This window comes from Durio zibethinus, chromosome 24 (assembly GCF_047325235.1).
Source record: "Durio zibethinus cultivar Kanyao isolate XHJ-2024 chromosome 24, ASM4732523v1, whole genome shotgun sequence".
Classification (NCBI taxonomy): Eukaryota; Viridiplantae; Streptophyta; class Magnoliopsida; order Malvales; family Malvaceae; genus Durio; species Durio zibethinus.
In genome coordinates, this window is record NC_143185.1 from 1,146,965 (window position 1) to 1,165,273 (window position 18,309).

At 32.7% G+C, this 18,309-nt stretch overlaps 3 protein-coding genes and 1 long non-coding RNA gene across 6 annotated transcripts; 2 read left to right on the forward strand and 2 right to left on the reverse strand.

The window, feature by feature from the left end:
• Window positions 1-923: 923 nt before the first annotated feature.
• Window positions 924-4,338, forward strand: LOC111316570 (cytochrome c1-2, heme protein, mitochondrial-like). 3 transcript variants are annotated; one of them, XM_022918553.2, is made up of 8 exons: window positions 924-1,066; window positions 1,460-1,548; window positions 2,013-2,221; window positions 2,625-2,904; window positions 2,985-3,056; window positions 3,515-3,631; window positions 3,745-3,810; window positions 3,897-4,338. In XM_022918553.2, exons 2-8 carry the CDS (start codon window positions 1,492-1,494, stop codon window positions 4,011-4,013), a joined length of 918 nt encoding a protein of 305 aa, XP_022774288.2. In that variant the 5' UTR covers window positions 924-1,066; window positions 1,460-1,491; the 3' UTR covers window positions 4,014-4,338. The 3 variants fall into 3 exon arrangements, with proteins under 3 accessions (XP_022774288.2, XP_022774289.2, XP_022774287.2); XM_022918554.2 differs by having other exon boundaries at window positions 1,466-1,548; XM_022918552.2 differs by having other exon boundaries at window positions 1,478-1,548.
• A 5,002-nt stretch (window positions 4,339-9,340) lies between these two features.
• Window positions 9,341-13,728, reverse strand: LOC111315902 (uncharacterized). Its single transcript, XM_089753818.1, has 2 exons — window positions 12,153-13,728; window positions 9,341-9,751 (listed from the first exon to the last, which is right to left on the reverse strand). The coding sequence occupies exon 1, from the start codon at window positions 13,082-13,084 to the stop codon at window positions 12,206-12,208; it is 879 nt and encodes a 292-aa protein (XP_089609944.1). The 5' UTR covers window positions 13,085-13,728; the 3' UTR covers window positions 9,341-9,751; window positions 12,153-12,205.
• On the reverse strand, window positions 9,341-15,881 carry LOC111317314 (uncharacterized). Its single transcript, XM_089753817.1, has 2 exons — window positions 14,927-15,881; window positions 9,341-9,751 (listed from the first exon to the last, which is right to left on the reverse strand). Exon 1 carries the CDS (start codon window positions 15,879-15,881, stop codon window positions 14,970-14,972), a length of 912 nt encoding a protein of 303 aa, XP_089609943.1. The 3' UTR covers window positions 9,341-9,751; window positions 14,927-14,969.
• LOC149511785 (uncharacterized) lies at window positions 15,450-16,393 on the forward strand. Its single transcript, XR_016333320.1, has 2 exons — window positions 15,450-15,589; window positions 15,716-16,393. It is a non-coding gene; the product is annotated as an uncharacterized LOC149511785 (long non-coding RNA).
• Window positions 16,394-18,309: the final 1,916 nt, after the last annotated feature.

Here is an 18,309-nt window from a genome sequence, read left to right on the forward strand (position 1 = left end):
TTCTTCATTTCAGCATCTAGCATGTACACATCACTGCAGCTAAGCAAACTTATGCTTGGTATGATAGGTTTAGAAAACAGGTCTGAATGATGATCATCATGGCTTGCAAAGTGGCATAAAGAACTAATCCATTAGCTAGCTATAATATACCTCCGGCCTGCGTGAAACGTTGGACGATAAGTGATCCAGGTTTTGCCATAAAATCGCCCTATTGAGAACCAATTACAAACAGTCGGTCATTGGCCACGACACGAGCCCTGGTAAAATGTTTAGTTGGATGGTCAGATCATGTTAAAAAGAGAGGTGGGGTGGGGAAGGGACTAAATAGAATCCTGAAGGAATAGCTCTGAAAGAGCAGCTGCGAGACCTATGCGGTCCTCCATGATGAATTGGGATCTCAGTGGGCCGCTCTTTCTCCAATGCTTTGCAATCTTTTACTGCTATACTTCAGTGCTCCAATCCTGGTGTGTGGCGGTTTTCTTTGCTGCCTCCCATCACATGGAGTCTGCCTTCCCATAACTGAGTTGCTGGAGCATAGCTGAAAGCTTCAATGTTGCAAGTTAGTTCATTTGACAGTTTATCAAAGTCGACAAGCAAGGTAGAAAAAAGAAGTGTTGCTGATTCTCGTCTATTTATTAGAAAGCAAAAAGAGAAAGATTGAAGGACGAAAGAAAGAAACTTGAAAGGCCAATGGTTTTTAGTGGCTTTTGCATTTTTGTCGTGTCGTTTTAAGTTCAAAGGTTGGTCGGTACTAGGTGGTTGCAATGGGCTGTCTCTGCAAAACAGGGCCTGTCTTTTTGTTTCTTGGGTCATTTTCTCTTTGGGCTGTTTTTTTGCTTTTGGCAAGTTGGATCTCACATTATTGAGACGAACGACCTGTAGACATGAGCAGATTTCCAGGCCATCCAACCACAGAAACTACTGACTGTTGGTGGACACGCGACTAAATCGATCACAGTTTGTCAGGTGTTCTCTTTTTATCCTTTCGTTCCTTTGGACCTCTGAAGCAGCGGCCAGTACCTTTGACCACCAGCTCTTTCTATTCAACCTTCAATCTCATTCTCAAGTAAGTTATCTCTCTCTCATCTCGGGGTTTTATTTTTTTAATTATTTTTCCCCCACAGTTCTTGGATCTGCCCCCATATCCCTCCATGTTAGGGTTTTGTCAAGTTTCTCTTTTTTATCTCACACTTCACCTTTTTGGCTTCTTTGTGCCATTTTTTAATTTGGGTTTTCTTTTATATGTTGAAAGTCCAAAATCTGACTATTGATTTTATGAGTACCCAATTGTTTGAACTCTCTAAAGTTTTTTCCTTTTTGGAGAATTACTGAATATTTGACTAAAAAAAAAAAAACCTTTTTGGAGTTGTTGAATATATTATATGAATTCTCTGTTTAATTTCTTCTGCTCCTTGGTTTTTCTGTTATTTTATTCATAAGTATTGTTTTGCTTGTTAAGGTTCAGCTGATTTTACAGGAATATTAACTGAAATGGCTGGAGGATTGATCCACCAGGTCTTAAGGAGGAAACTTCAATCTCAGTCTGCTGTAAGATTCTTTTCTCCTTTTCCTGTGTTGGTATTAAAGTTATACTTACCTTTAGAATGAGCTTATACGGACCCGTAGTCTACATGGTTCTTACTGGATTTTCTTATGTCACCTAGAAATATTTAGCTACATGGATTTTCCACTTTCCTGAAGATAAATTCTAACTTTTAAGGCCAGTTTTGTTACACTGTGGTGTATTTTCATCTCTGAATAATAATGAAAACTTTCTGTTAGGCTGCCTTTTGTCTAATTCTATTGGACTCAATTCAGTGCAGTTTAAGGTTTGCTGCTAAATAATAGATATAATTTAGCCTAAGATATTTTTTTTCTGTTAGGGTGCCTTTTGTGTGATTCTATAGGATTCAATTCAGTGCAGTTTAAGGTTTGCTACTAAATAATAGATATAATCTAGCCTACGATAATTTTCTCCCAGATACCAATACTTGTTATGCATTTTTGCTCAGATTCCAGCTTTGTCATGGTTTACGTCAAGGAAAGTTAATGAGGATGCCGGATCTACTGGTATGAGGACAGTTGCACTCCTTGGAGCTGGAATTTCAGGTTTGCTAGGTTTTGCAACAATGGCATCTGCTGATGAGGCTGAACATGGGTTACATGTTCCTAATTATCCTTGGCCTCACAAGGGTATCCTCAGTTCCTATGACCATGCTTCGTGAGTTTTATGCCTCTCCTTTTTTATTATGTGCACAAAAGTGAATAAACTTTACTTAAAAAAAAGGTGATCCAAATATGAAAGTTAATTATTCCAGTATATATAGCTGGCAGTAAGCTGTCAGCTTGTCACTTAAGTCCTTGGCCATCAAGTCTTCGTAATAGTAATGGTTTCTTCCTTTTAGCTTGTATTCTACCTATTCTCTGCACAAGAGAAAACCTTCTATATGTCTCACCTTCTAATTAGAATAGGATGCATCAACCTAAACCAAGGGTGCATTTCTTCCCTATGAATTTATTTAAATCTTTTGATAAAATTGTAATATTTGTTTAAGCATTGGCAAAATATTTTAATTTTTTGATACTATAATTTTGATGACATGAGATTAATTTTGCATGATCAGGATTCGTCGTGGTCACCAGGTTTACCAACAAGTGTGTGCATCCTGCCACTCTATGTCTCTAATTTCATACCGCGATTTGGTTGGCGTTGCATATACAGAAGAGGAGACAAAGGCTATGGCAGCTGAGATTGAGGTGGTTGATGGACCTAACGATGAGGGTGAGATGTTTACTCGTCCTGGTAAACTCAGTGACCGTTTTCCTCAGCCATATGCAAATGAACAAGCAGCTAGGTTTGCTAATGGAGGAGCTTATCCTCCAGATCTAAGTCTCATTACCAAAGTAATTCCTGCCTTGCTTTTTAGATCGCATTGAAGTTACTGATTATATATCTCTGAGATATCATATTTTTATTCTCTCAGGCTCGTCATAGTGGCCAGAATTATGTGTTTGCCCTTCTAACTGGTTACCGTGACCCTCCTGCTGGCGTTTTGGTAAATTCTGCTTTACACTATCTTCCATAACATGGCATTTTGTACAAACATCCAATATTGGAACTCTATATCATTGTAGAGATATACTGTTGGCAGATATATTTAGATATTTGGCAATTGAGAGGATACAAAGGAAGGGGACAATGTGGGCCTGAAGTTGAGATGAAGTTTTTTGTATCTCTTCAAATTTGGTTCGTTTTACCTGCTGCAATTCAACGAGTTTCTATCTTATGAAAATGGCACTTTTTAAATTCTATGGCTTTCTGTTACAGAAATAATTCAGAATCCTTACCATTGATTTCCCCTGGTCCATAGTTCTTTCTATTGGAAACTTCTGTATGTGTGTGCGTGGCACATGCATGTACACTTTGTTGTTCATAGCAGGCTACACATATTTAGTCTCCACTGATTATTTTTGGCTGGGCCATACTTAAAGTAATCATTCCCCAATTTTGTAGATTCGAGAGGGGTTACATTATAATCCTTACTTTCCTGGGGGAGCAATTGCCATGCCTAAAATGCTTATTGATGGTGCTTTGGAGTATGAAGATGGCACCCCTGCAACAGAAGCTCAGGTTGGTTTCTACTTTCTTTTTCATTCATATTGCATATGGGTTTGAGAACCCTCCTAAGTATTTGCATATTTGATGGGGTACATGGCTCACTCTTCCATATTGTTATGGTGTAGATGGGGAAAGATGTGGTGACATTTTTGTCATGGGCAGCAGAACCAGAAATGGAAGAAAGGAAAATGGTGGGTATTATTATCATAAACAACTATTTCATCGATAGACCTTGTTTTAACGAATTTATTTCTGATATTTCTGTCTTCTAATGCAGATGGGTTTTAAATGGATATTTGTATTGTCATTGGCATTACTTCAAGCTGGTTATTACCGGCGCATGAAGTGGTCTATTTTCAAATCTCGCAGGCTGGTAGTTGATGTTATCAACTAGTCTCCCCCAAGTTTCTCGCATAGTAATGTGCATTTTGGGGTTTTAATTTAGCAATAATTGCATATTGGGATGATCTGGGTTCTGCCATGACCAGTTGTTGGTTCTTTTCTCAAATGGTAATGGAGTGACCTGATGAGTCTTTTTTTTCCTAGTTGAGAAGAAATAAGCAACTCCATACACGTACATTATTTTTTGCTTTGAGACTTGAATATTTTTAGATCTCTTTTTCAATGCTTCTCTTATGGTTGGATACTTGATCACTGTTCTCAGTGTGGACTAAAATTTGTCAATTATATATCTGTGAATGGAATCCGTTGAACAAAAATCGCCCACTCATATTTTCATCTATTCGTGACATGGTGTTCTTTAATTATTTCTTCTAGTGAAACAGTGGATCACTTGTTGACGTCCATGGTGGTAATTGGTTTGAGTTGTTATTCACTGTTGAAGGATAGGGATACATGGCTAGAGCCATTAGACTTTCCAGATTCCTTAGCATTGTCTCATAAATTGATTCACGATTTGATTGAATCCAAATAGCATTGCCTGGAGCCGGGCGCCTGGAGCCTCGAATTATCTACTGATATCATTACTTGCGGTAAGGGTTTTGATGCAAATCAAGCATGCCATGCGCTTTCTTTTAATTTTATTCACCAACCACTTTTGAATAATAGAAAGGTTCCAAATACAACATCAGGAGTACAAAAGGAACTAACTAACCCCTAGAACAAACAAGAACAAACTAGAACAAACTTTAGAAGAACAAACTAGGACAAGCCTCAGAACCCCTAGAACAAAAAAGAACAAACTAGTACAAACCTCAGAACATCAACTTCAACTAATCCTCATCAACAGAATCCACACTGGTAGATAAATGAGGAAAATACCAAACGGGTGAACTTATGAAGATCTTTGGTTTCCCATCCTTTCTAGTTACCTGCACATGCTCGTTCGTACTTCCAGCAACATACCGTGCCCTGTAGCCACCTAAAATGCGTGCGTCTTCCAGGTAGCAGACCCGATTCAAGGGCTGGCTAGTGCGAGCCTTAGATGGGGTTGGGAAGCTTAAGCCACAACACTTCATGTCACCCAAGAACAATATTTCACCATTTAGTTTCACCTTCTCCCATTCCATCCTCTCAAAGTCTAGCCTGTGAACCTTAATAGGACCTGCTTTTGCATAAAAGCGAGCGAGATAGAGCTCTTCATGAGAAGCAACTAAATGCAGATTATCTATGGGGGAAGAAACACTTCTCACTTGCAGATATGTCACCAAATGATCAGAGTTCAAATTTAAAGTCCCGATTTGGCCATTTCTACTCAAGATATATATCTTACCCTTGAAGACAGTAACATCTACAATCACCAGAGGATCCTCCTTATTATATTCAATGATAGTCCAGTTACCATGTCTAGACGTACAAAACTGTACGAAAGGGTGCAACCTGGAAAAAGCTACAATTACAAATTCTGGATCAGACTTGGCCAAAGAAGCCACAATGACATGACAATACCTTCTAGGTGGACTTGGAAATTTGAGTTCATGCCTTGTAAAAGGATTCACTAGCCATATATTTGCTTTCTTTTTTGTCATTTCTGAGTCCCTTAAGACCAAGTACCCACAAGTGAATCCCACACATTTATTCCCTGCAAGGTGAGGCAGTCCTGCCTTGTAAAGTCCGTTGTCAAATATGTTGTAGAAGTAGCCATACTTTCTAGCTTTTGTTGGCATGAGAAAAACAAGTGGGCTTTGAGATGCCATAAATTCTTGCTTCAATGCAATAGCAACGAATCTCCATGACTTACAAACACAAGCAAATAACAAGAATTCTATCACCCCCAACTGCTTCAGGATCACCACAAGTAGATCAGCTGGGAGTTCTGACCACCGTGAGCAATTACCAACCTCAATCTCCATTCTTTTTCTGCTACCCCCACTGAAATCAGTGTCATCAACCCTTTGCAAATCCATGCCTCTTTTTCCACAAAAAAGAGAGATAAATCACAATTCATCCATTATTATGTTCAAAAGCAAATAAGAGCCTACTTGTATCAACAATAACAGTAGAATGGTATCTTTTTTTATTATACAAACTAAAGGTAAACATCAAATGTCTAAACATTTGGTCTAAGTAAAAAACAAAAACAAGCAAATGAAACATTTTTTTTAAGGTAAAAAAATCCTTAAATATTTCTAGGCAAAGAAGATTCAACATAGAATTTGGAATAAGTAAACAAACTCCCTTTTTTATAGAACTATAATTTGAGCAAAAATCTGTTTGCTATCCAAGAAAATCCACAATAAACAAAGGTTAAAATATCAAAAAAAAAAAATCTCAGCAAATAAACAGATGTTTAATGTGATAAAACATCAAAACAAAGAGGAAAATCACATGTTACTGCAAAAAATATTTTTAAAAAAAATACCTGTTTAGAAGTTTTCTTTTGCTTTAGAATGAGAGAGATGGGTAATAACCAAAGTGCATATATAAGGATTTTCATTAGGTTAGCATTAGGAAATACTTAAGAATTTTCCAAACTAAGAAATTGGTTGATAAGGAATTTACATTTTTGGCTGGAATTGCTCATTAAGATCAATAGGCGCTTATTACTAAAATTGTATTTTATTGGTTAAATTTCATCAATTCTTGAAATAAAAAATTCTTTGATTTATAAATTTCCTCGATTATTGGAAATAAAAATTCTACGGCTTATTAACAAATCATATAACTTAAAAATTGTATGATTTATTAATAGATCATATAACTATTAGTATACTTATTGCTAACATTGTATTTAATTACTTAAATTTCCTTAATTATTGAAATTAAAAATTCTACGATTTATTAATAGATCATATAAATGTACGAAATTAAAAATTTTACGATTTATTAACGAATTATATAGCTGTTTATATAATTGTGGACATTAATATTGTTTTTCATCAGTACTAGTTAAAAGGTTCTTAATATTTAATATTGACTGAATCTTAAATCTTAGGTTAGCATTAGGAAATACTTAAGAATTTCCCAAATATAAGAAACGGCAGATAAGGAATTTACAATTTTGGCGGGAATTGTTCATTAAGATCAATACACACTTATTACTAAAATTGTATTTTATTACTCAAATTTCATCCATTATTGAAATTAAAAATTTATGATTTATTAACAAATCATATAACTTAAAAATTTTACGATTTATTAACAGATCATATAATTATCGACATTAACAATGTTTTTTCATTAGTATTAGTTAAAAAGTTCTTAATATTTAATATTGACTGAATCTTAAATCTTAAGGTTAATTGTGTAAAAATAGTTGTTGCTATTGTTATGTATGATTATTATTTCTTTTATTACTAAATTTTTTTGCCTTATTCTTACTAAAAATGTAGAAAGGAGAAGAAACAAATTGCATAATAAATTTTATTTTTTATATAATTTAATTATCAATTATCATTGATTTATTTTTTAACCTTTAATTCCTTGAAAATTAGGCCTAATCCAACAATAATGAAAAATATTTTTTTTTGGTAAGAAAAAATCCTGGAATAGATAAGTTGTTCAGTCTCTCAAGTAAGGATAAGATGTGCCGTATCTGACAATCTAAAACAGGTGTCATTTGAGATGACTTCAATAAATAATCATCAACGAAATTCGAACTTAAAATCTTCTCATTGAAAAAAAATAATCTTAATCAATTGAATCAACAACTTATTAATAACATGAAATGACTTATTATTCTTATCTCATTTATGCTCGGCCTCATTTGAGTTTAAAACTTTATAAGGTTACTATCATTGACCGAGGCCCAATTTCCAACTATGAATACAAATTCAACTAATAAAAAATAAATTTCACAAAGATAATTTCAAAAATATTGATGATTGAAGGAAGATAATATAAATTTACTTATTATGTATTAAACACTGTATTTTTTTTTATTGATGTGTGAAAAAAAATTATTATTTGCCAATATTCAAATTTCTGTGATATACATCTACCTATGTATCTCAAATTCTTGCTCCATGTATCACAAGCTTAATTAAATTTACATTTTCAATTAAAAAAAATTGATTTATCATGCAAATTTTTTTAATCAGTCTAATAGCTAGCTACTAACTTTTTTTTTAATCTAATGATCAAATTTTTAATAATTTTCCATAAAGGTCTAAAAAATTAGCCATAATAATTGGAAAAAATGAAGATGACAAGACTACGATGATGAGATAGAACATAGAACATAATTATGTTATGGGGATGTTGAAAAATATTCTTGAACTTGGTCCACCGGATAATGGTTGGATTTTTTTAACATGCCAAGTAAATCCGAGGAGTAATCATAAAATTTGAACCCATCAATTCCATAACAAATTAACACAAAGAAGTGAGATCTTTCATTGATTAAGTATTGGATATTAGGTTTAGATTTAGTAGCCTTTATGGGTAAGACGATGATGGTGACTCACCCAGATTAGAGATGGGTTTAGGTTATTACTTGGGTTTCTTTATGAAGATTAAATGATGGATTAATGTTCCGATTGTTTCACGAAAAATAATTTTTAAAAAATAATTTTCATATTTTCACATATTTATTTGATAAAAAATTGATTGCTCAATAAAAAATAATTTATTAATCAACGAAAAATAAAATCATTTTTTTTAAAATTATCTTACGAATTTAAAAAAAAAAAATTTGAAAAAAATTTATCTATGAGTAAAATTATTAATCAATACTTTTGAACAAAATTTTACTTATAAATAATATTATACTAACAAATAAATAATTTTATATTAATAAATAATATAATATTAATATAATATATTAATAAATAATATAATAAATAACAAATAGATTTATTTAAGTATTTTTATATTAACATAATATTTTAATACTAAATATTATTATTAAAATATAATTGTTTTTTAATATTAATAATTTTGATAATAAATATTTTCAATATACTTTAATAATAAATACTTTTAATATTTTAATAGTTATATTAATATTGTTTTAAAAAATACAAATTTTTTCAAAAACAAAAAAAAAAAAACAAAAAATATTTTTCATTAACTCATCTAAATAATAAAAAAGAATTTTTAATTCCAAAAATTTAAACATTTTCAAAAATTATTTTTCGTGAAATAAACGAAGCTTAATATGCAACTTCATATCTAGCATAAAGTATTGTTATCGTGAGATTTAAACATTAAATTTATTAGATATAATCTCTTCAAAGTGATTGCATGATCGATTTTTAAATCACTCCATCGAATAAGTACCCACGAGTGTTCGAATCCACTTTCCCAAATCGAAGAAAAAAATGCTTAAAAGTCACATACCTGCCTTGATCTGGATTTATACAAATTGCTACATAGTTTTTCTACATAGCATTAACTCAATCCATGTTCATCTTGAGCAGATCTATAACAAACTTGGCTTAGCTGATACAAACTAGGCCTCATAACATCTTCAACATTCTTTCACACAAATTATTGTGCATGAACCTTATTTGCTTTGGTGAAGTTGATTGATGTTTCGATCAAAAATCTGGGCTAGCTTCAAACCTTGATCTATATGACAGCTTGACATAGCAATGAAATTATTCAGTACTATTTATAACCCCCTGAGTTCAACACTTACCATGCATATATACACTTCCAGGAGTAAGCTGCACAGTTTAGTTCTTTCTTTTTGATCTTTTGATGCCGACGGCCCTCAATTAGAAAAAAAACCTTGACAAATTAAGGAAAATTTGTTAGAAAATAGAGAATTTTGCATGACACTACTGTATGCAAGGGTAAATAATAAGTTCAATTATTCTTATCCAAACACGTCATAGATTTTTGCATGTATGTATTCATGCGATCTTATTTGTGTGTGCATTCTCATAGGTATATGAAGGGTATTTTTCGGCCTAAAAGTAAAATACTTGTTTTTTCCTCACTAGAAACTGTTAACAAACAGTCAGAGGCATTTTCAACTTTTGAGTCGATCTAATATGTCATGCTGACCTAACATATACAATGCCATGTTAACTCGATCACGTCACCAATTTACACCGCAGACCTCTCACCTTTCATTCATAAATAGGACCATCCAAATATTATCTAATCATCTTGCTTTCTTCTACTTTCTTTCTATTTTACTTTCCTTCTGACCTTCTATAGCCGATCTCTGACTTGAGCATCGGAATACAAGTGTAGAGAACACTATTTGTCTTTACCTTTAATCGCTCTCTTTCACTTTCTTATGATTTCAAAGTTTTACATCTCAACTCGGACCTCGACACAAACAATATATATATTGAAGTGATCTTTCCTAATTATAGATTTTCCTACGTTAATCATATATATAATATGCCAATTGTCAGTGGTCCAACATCATGCTTATATGTATCCCACACCTTATAAGCTAATTATACTTTAACTCAAACAATATGCATCATCATTTCTTAGCTTCTCTAAAGAAACCCAAAAAAGAGAATGTCCTAAATGAACTTGCTTACCTAAATCTCCTTAAATACCAAAACAATCATAGAACTAAACACTAAAGTATGAACTTCAACAACAACAGCCAAAAACCCATTAAAAAGCCCCAAAAAACACCCTAAAGGTCTTGTTCTCTCAATCATCATCATTTATAAGTATATAAGACTAATCATCCTTGTTTCCATTGAAGTGCTTCAATTCATATATATATATATACACATACAATTCTCTAGGATGGAACCCACATTTATTATGTTATTTAGCCATCAACTTAAAGTCTGTTCTGAATCTATAATGTATGTATGTATGTATGTATATGTATGTGTATATATATAAATATGTAAGTATCATATTACACTTATTGCACCATCACATATATATATATCCCACATTTATCATGTTATTTACCCATGAACTTAAAGTATGTTCTGAATATATAATGTACGTATGTATGTTTGCATATGTATGTGTGTGTATAAAAATATATAAGTATCATATTACTGCACCATGTATGTATATATATATATATATATATATATGGCTTACTATGAAAACTTTTACTATACGTACTACTTAAATTAGTGTACTTTTACCCAGTGTGAGTGTGTTTTCAACTTTCTTGCATAATTAGCTGTCTGTGACAGACACATAGTTGGTTAGCTTTGAATATATATTTAGATCCACAGTGATTTGTGAAATTCCTGTTCACGAGTTTGTTTAATTTGGCTTATGGAAATACATAGTTTTCTTAAAACTTAGTACTTATTATCTAGGATCCTAGCTAGGTCTAGGGTGTGGATGGCTGAACAGGAATTCAAACTCAATATGATTTCCCCTAGAGAAAGGGAGAGGATTTCTAGTGAGCTTAAGGCATTCAGTCAACAACCCAATTTCAACCAGCCACTCCTCAATATCACAACCAAAATTGAGGAATTCAACTAATAGACCAACTGTAGTATTTCCCCATCTACCAATCTGGTAAAAACAACACCACCACACAAAACAACACAGCTCATCATCAGTACTCTAATTTTCTATCAGAATCTTGAATATTGGGTAGTTTTCATTCTTTCTAGCAGCATCCTCCACCTCATCTGTTCCAATAAAAGTAGCAGATAAAAAGAAAAGTTATTTCTACCAGCTTCCAGCAAATCCTGCTTTGCCAACCTAACAATTCCTTACGAACATTTTAAAATACCAAAAATATATATATATATATATAAAAGATAAATCTTAAACTTTTTAAATACTATATTAATATAATATAATATAAATATAATATAATGATATAATACGAAAAAGATATGAAAGTATTTATTTTGGGTTACGAGTGTAGAAATGAAAGATGATATGATATTTTTTATATTTTATACATATTTAATATGAAAATAATATATACCAATAGTGATCTAATATGAGAAAAAGCAAAATCCTAGGACTCCTAAGAATATGGGTTTTGTTTGTTTAATACCTTAAACGCTCTTAAAAATCCTGTACCCCATTTTCTTTCTTTTCAAGTTCCGTGCGCAGTTCTAATTGCATTTGATACCATAAATTTTTTTAGTCTTCATTTTTATAATTATTATTACTACTTAACAAGTAGTTTTAGTACGTTCTTTTTAGTTAAAAGAACAGTCCACATTACCTGATTTTTCTTCTGTTTTGCTTCATTTTTTTCTTTATTTACTACTTTGATCCTCATTTTCCTGAACGGCCGAGACTGAGAGCAGCCTCGACGTCGAGCCGCCATGCAAAGCCACCGTCACCATCCAGTTTCCAGACATCACACGGCAACATTCTCGAACACTTCTCCTTCTGCCACGTGTACTGCAACCTTACCTTGCATGAAAATGCAGTGCAAAACCTAGGTAACTCTTCTTTAATCACGAGCCAAACCATTATCTCCGGTGGTGGTGACAGCAGCCCGTCGTCATTCCCTTCCCCCGCCGTCATCATCCTCTTGTAAGCCCCGTTAACCCACCAAACCGTATTCAAACCATCTGATATAAACCCTGGACACGTGTCAGCCTCCAGATTCTTCATTCTTTCCACGTCCGTACTCCCTAGCTCTCTTCCTTCCATGCAACTGTCTGCCACGCACTCCACCGTCACCCAAGACTCCACCACCGTTACGCTTCTCTTTTGACTCATCACCACTGTCCAATCAGGTTCTTCGAAACCTCCCATACGATCAACCCGCCAACGGTTGTTGAAGTTCAAGTTAAATAAAGAAGGTGGATCTTGATTTTCCTCCATAACTGCACTGTTTTGATTGTTAATAGATCCGTTTGCTTCAGTTTTGTCTGGTAATAACTGCAAGGTAACAATCTTTTCAGGATTCTTTGAAGCCTCTCCATGATCTGATGACGATCTTTTCTTTCTCTTGATATTATTCTTTCGAACCCTAACGTACTTTCTTTTAGCTCTTGGCTTACAAAGCAACCAGTTTTTATCATCAAACCGAACCCCACAGGAACCTGACTCTCCGGCGACCGGTTTTGGAGCTATCGGCCGGAATCTTAGCATTATCTCATTGATCACAGTCTTATCTCGTGAACCCCCTTTGTAGCTAACCATGCTCCTTTTCTCACCGCCGTTCGTCTCTCCGCCGCCGTTTTAACCACCCCCAGAAAAATCAGAGCTTCTCGTCCCTTCTCTCTTCAAATCTCAATCTTCAGTCTTAAATTTCGGGATTTTTTTGGAAGGTTTTGTTTGTGAGAAGCGATAATCATAGCGGCAAATTAACAGCGAAGTAACACCTGGCTATGGAACAAAGAACAGTGGAGCGATGTGATTGGTTAAAATTTTAGTGGGGCCCACAGAAAAAGTGAAGGGGACGAATCTAGTATGATTGAGCGTTGGAGATGGGCCCCCGATGAGGACCAATGAGAAGAAGGCTTGTGTTCAGCATTGCCGAAAGAGAAGGGACACGTTTGTGAACAGAGTTTTATACTGTCGAATGAAGTGGAAAAAGCACAAAAGGCTTTTAATGGGGGAGGTTCGAGAAAGCGCACACTTGGTCCTTGCTCATTAGCTTTCGTCCTCGGTTCTCTAGTTTCACATCTCACATTCTTCCACTCGCCACTTCCCCCGTGAACACTACCTTACAGCCAACTCCCTTAGCAAAAATTTTAATATTTTTAACAAATATTGTTGTACATTGATTTAATTATGAAATACGTATAAAAATTTTAATTTCAATGTGATAATATAACTCCTTAAATACCTTAAAAAATCAAGAATAACAATTCAATAAACTCAAATTTTAAATTGATTTTAAAAACACAATTAATTTATAAAAATATAAAATTATTACCTAAACTAGGGACTGATGGAACGCACCAAATTAGCGCGTGGAAGAGCTGATTTAACGACAGCACGAGGGACGCGTGGCGGATTCGACAAAGCGGTGGATCTATGAGTACAGATTTCTGACGTCATCCAATTTTCAAAGAAGTAGTTCCATGTGTTTCTTTTCTATGGAATTTGATTTCTGCGGATGCCACGTGCATTGTCTACAATTTTTTACTACAAAAATTACTAAATGGCTTTCCTAGAGGAATTGTGTGAAAAAAGCCATTTGGCACGAGTGTCTAGGATCTAATACCAATTAAACTTAACGTAACCTACTTTATAATGGTACAATTAATATTTTTGTTTATTAAAATTATATTTACTACACTTATGTTTTGTTTTTAGTTTAAAAACATTAATTATTTAAATGAAGCATTAATAGCTAATAACTATTATGACGGGCTAAAATAAAAGAATTTATAAGTTGTTGGACATAACTATTATTTGTAATTTTAAAAATATTTTATTCAAGACTACTTATGTATACCATCATGTTTCCAGCATCACCAATCTTCCTTCGATAGATTTGTTAATTATACAAAAAAATCATATATAAATTATTATTTAAAAAATTATATATTAAATATTAATATATAATACATAATTATTGGTTAATTTTACCTTTCTTTTCAATATTCGTAGTTGTCTTTTTTATTTTTGTATAAAATTATTTTAGTAATTATTTCAAATTTTATTAAAAAATAATTTTTTTAAATTTATTTTTTTATTTATAAAACTCGAAACTAAAATTTTACTTTAAAAAATCAAAATTTTATATCACTACATTAATTTAATTATCTTCCATTTTTCATATTTTTCACGCTTTTGAAATATTCATTCCACATTAAAATTAGTAGTGTAAAACCTACCACGTTGTCACAATTTGTTAGATTTTTTCCTTTCACAATACATTATAAATCTCTTCCTAATCTAATATTTATAACTATACACAAACAAAACAAAACAAACCTACATATTTATTTTTTGTATATGCATCCATTGTTTTGTACTAGCATTCTTGTTTTCTTTACAAAGTATTACGAGAACAAAGAAAGTTTAAATTACCTGCAAAAACATGGAAATTTATGATTTCATTGGTTTTTCCATTTTAGAGTCCCAAACTGAGTGCAGCCTTGACATCGAGCCTCCACGCAAATCCACCGAAGCTCATCTTCCACACATCGCAAGGAACCATTGTTGAGTGTTTCCTGCTCTTATCCTTTCCATCGCCGTACTGTAACCCTACGCGGCATGAAAATGCACCATGTGGGAACATGAACCCGTCTTTTACCACCAAGCCTATGGCGGTTTCAACCCCTTCAGCGTCCACGCCCACCATGTTTTTAAAGGCTTGGTTCACCCAGAAAACCCGGTTCAACGTATCTGATACAAACCCAGGACACGTGTCCTTCTCAAGATTCTTCATTTTCTCAAAGTCTGTACAGTTCCTCATCTCTCCTTCGTCCATGCAAGTGTCCGTCACGCTCTCCACCTTCACCCACGATTCCATCACCGTCGTCCTCTTCCTGGGGGATGTTACCAACGCCGTCTGATCCGACAACCCCATCATCGCCACGTCATCTGCAACCACTTTCTTCAACTTCAAGCACATCGATGGTGATTCCTGTTCCTGAAAATAATAATTATTACCTACCGTTGGATTGAGATCATCAACAACACATAATGACCCTTCACCAACCATCGATTTCTCTAGATCAGCTTCCTCTGGTATCAACTGTAGAGTAACAAAACTCTTCTCCCCATCTTTATTTTCTTTAGATTCATCCAAGATTCGTCGCTTCATATTATTTTTCTTACAAACCCTAACGTATTTTCTTTTTGCTCTCTTGCTAGCAACAACCAAGTTTTTGTTACTAAACATAGAGTGCCTGGAAACTGAGTCTCCGGTTACCGGTTTGGGAGCAATCGGCCGGAATCTGAGCATTGTCCTGTTGGTTATCGTCTTATTTTGTACCCCACCAGCGCATTTTAGCATGCTCCAAGGATCTTCCCCTTCCATTTATCCTTCAAAATAACGAAAACCCCAACAATAGCTCTCTCTTCGTTTTTGTCTTAAATTTTCTTTGGGTTTTATTTTCTCGGTGTTCTAGTTTTGTATATTTTTTTCTACTAAGGGGCTTTACCGGAGCTGAAGCGATAATCATAGCGGCAGCAATCCTGGCCAGTGCACAAGACGCCACGTGTCCTTGGCGACACTTGAAATAATGACGAGCCTTGATTGGTTGAAACCCAATGGGCCCTAGAGGAAAAAAAAGTTGCTAGTTTTGGCGTGTTGCCAATGAAAAATGAGGATGTGTCAGAAATTCCGTAAAAGGCGGACACACGTGGCCGTACCTCGGGAGATGGCATAAATTTTGTTCTTCATGCCATTTGGTGGGTAGGTTGCAGAATATCTTAACACGTAGCTTCTTTTCATTTGTTACAAAAGAGTAAGTTCAGTTGACAGTCACATCTACTTTTCCTGCTATGAAGCGCGTGAACGCAAACGTTTAATATTTTTGGAATGCCCCAGAGCTGACTCAGTTTCAACTGTATTGTTTTTTTTTTTGCCAAACAACTGTGTCAGTAATTTATTATTTAAGTTGATTAATTTAGTTTGAATAATAAAAAATAGATTTTATTAATAACAATTGCTTATTTTATTGAGACCAAATTAGTTTTAAGAAAATGGTTTTTTATTTAATCCACCATTCTCATCAATTTTAAAAAATAAAATCTCGTTTACAAAATAATAAAATTATTCTTAAATTTGTTTTTACTAAGATCATCTTAATGAATATCAACATAGATCAATTAATATTTCTCTTATCATATATTTTATCTCATTTTATTTGTCTTTGTTTGATTTTTTGATTAAATGAACTTAATATTAATATTATATTTAAAAATATTATATTAAACTAATATTTTAAAATTTTAAAAATCTTATAAGATTTTATTAAAAATTAAAGTTAAATTCATTTGACTTAAAGAATAATACAAGGACAAGTATAATGAGACCAAAATAGTATTACATATAATGTTATCTAAAAATTATAATATTGGTTTACATGAGAAATTAAAAATAAAAGCAAAGCAACTAATTAACCAGGCCGTGAATAATGTAAATAGAGTGTGAGCACGGGCGGGGCTGAGAGTGGGATTAGGTGATAACTGCTGGGAACTGATGATATTACAATAGAGGACGCGTGGATGATGTGATGAAAGGCAGATCTGGGGATTGATTTGAAATATGACGTGGAGGAATACAATTGGCTGAAAATAAGTTGTTAAGGGTCCCAGTGTCCTCCAATGAGAGTTACGACTTTGGAAATGTCTGTGTCTGTCTTTTTCTTTTTTAGCGGGTCAAACATGGCATCATCAAGGATATCCTACCCTTTGGTAAAAAATAAATAAATAAATAAACATCTATTTAGCGTAAAAATGTTGGAACAAATTTAAAAAATTTAATCAACAAATAATTAATATAATTGATTAAAATTATTTTATTCGATGAAAAATTTTAGGTTTAAATTTTATTATTGATCATTTATTGAGATAATCTTAAATATATGATATATAACATTTATTTTAAATTATTAAATACAACACATTTTATTATAATTTAAAATTTTAAACAATTTATTTATTTTAAATATTTTTTAAAAAATAATAAAAGAAAATTATATACCTATAAAATAAATTGGACAAATAGTTTTAATTGCTGGCTAAATTGAAAAATGTGTCAAATTTAGGGCGTTGAAATTAAATTAGAGAAGAATGTAATAAAAGAGAGAGTATAAGGTTTAGAGAGAGAAAGTTTTACAAGTCTAATTTGATTTTTTTTTTCTTTTATATATGTGAATGCTTTGACTATGTATTCAAACATTTTGTTCAATAACCTATTCATATTTTCTTGCTTGACAAACAATATTTAAGTTCTTTTTTCTAAAATGAAAAAATATTAAAACTTATAAATTTTATATAAATTGTGCATTACTTTTATTATAACTAATTAATTAATTAATTATGAAGTGAAAAAGTGACAGAATGGGTAAGGAGAGGGTGAAAAAGTGGAAAAAAATTAATTGAGTGCTTTTTGGTAAGAAGTAAAATTAAGAAAAAAGAAAATATGAAAAATGACTATTTTCGCACATATTCACAAATATAAATCATTTCAAATTAAAATAAATAGGAAAGAAAAAAAGGATGTGATTGTATATTGTATATTTACAAGATTTTCCATTATATTTAAGATTTTTTTTCATATTATATTACAAAAGATTATTATTTATAAAAAAAGTTTTAATGGTAAAATATTACTATTTTAATTTTTTTTCTTTTTTAATTTTGCCAAGTAATGAATGAAAAGAAAATTATTATTTTTTAACTTTTTTTTTACTAACCAAGACACTAATAAAAATTAGGGATGTTAATGGATAAAGTAT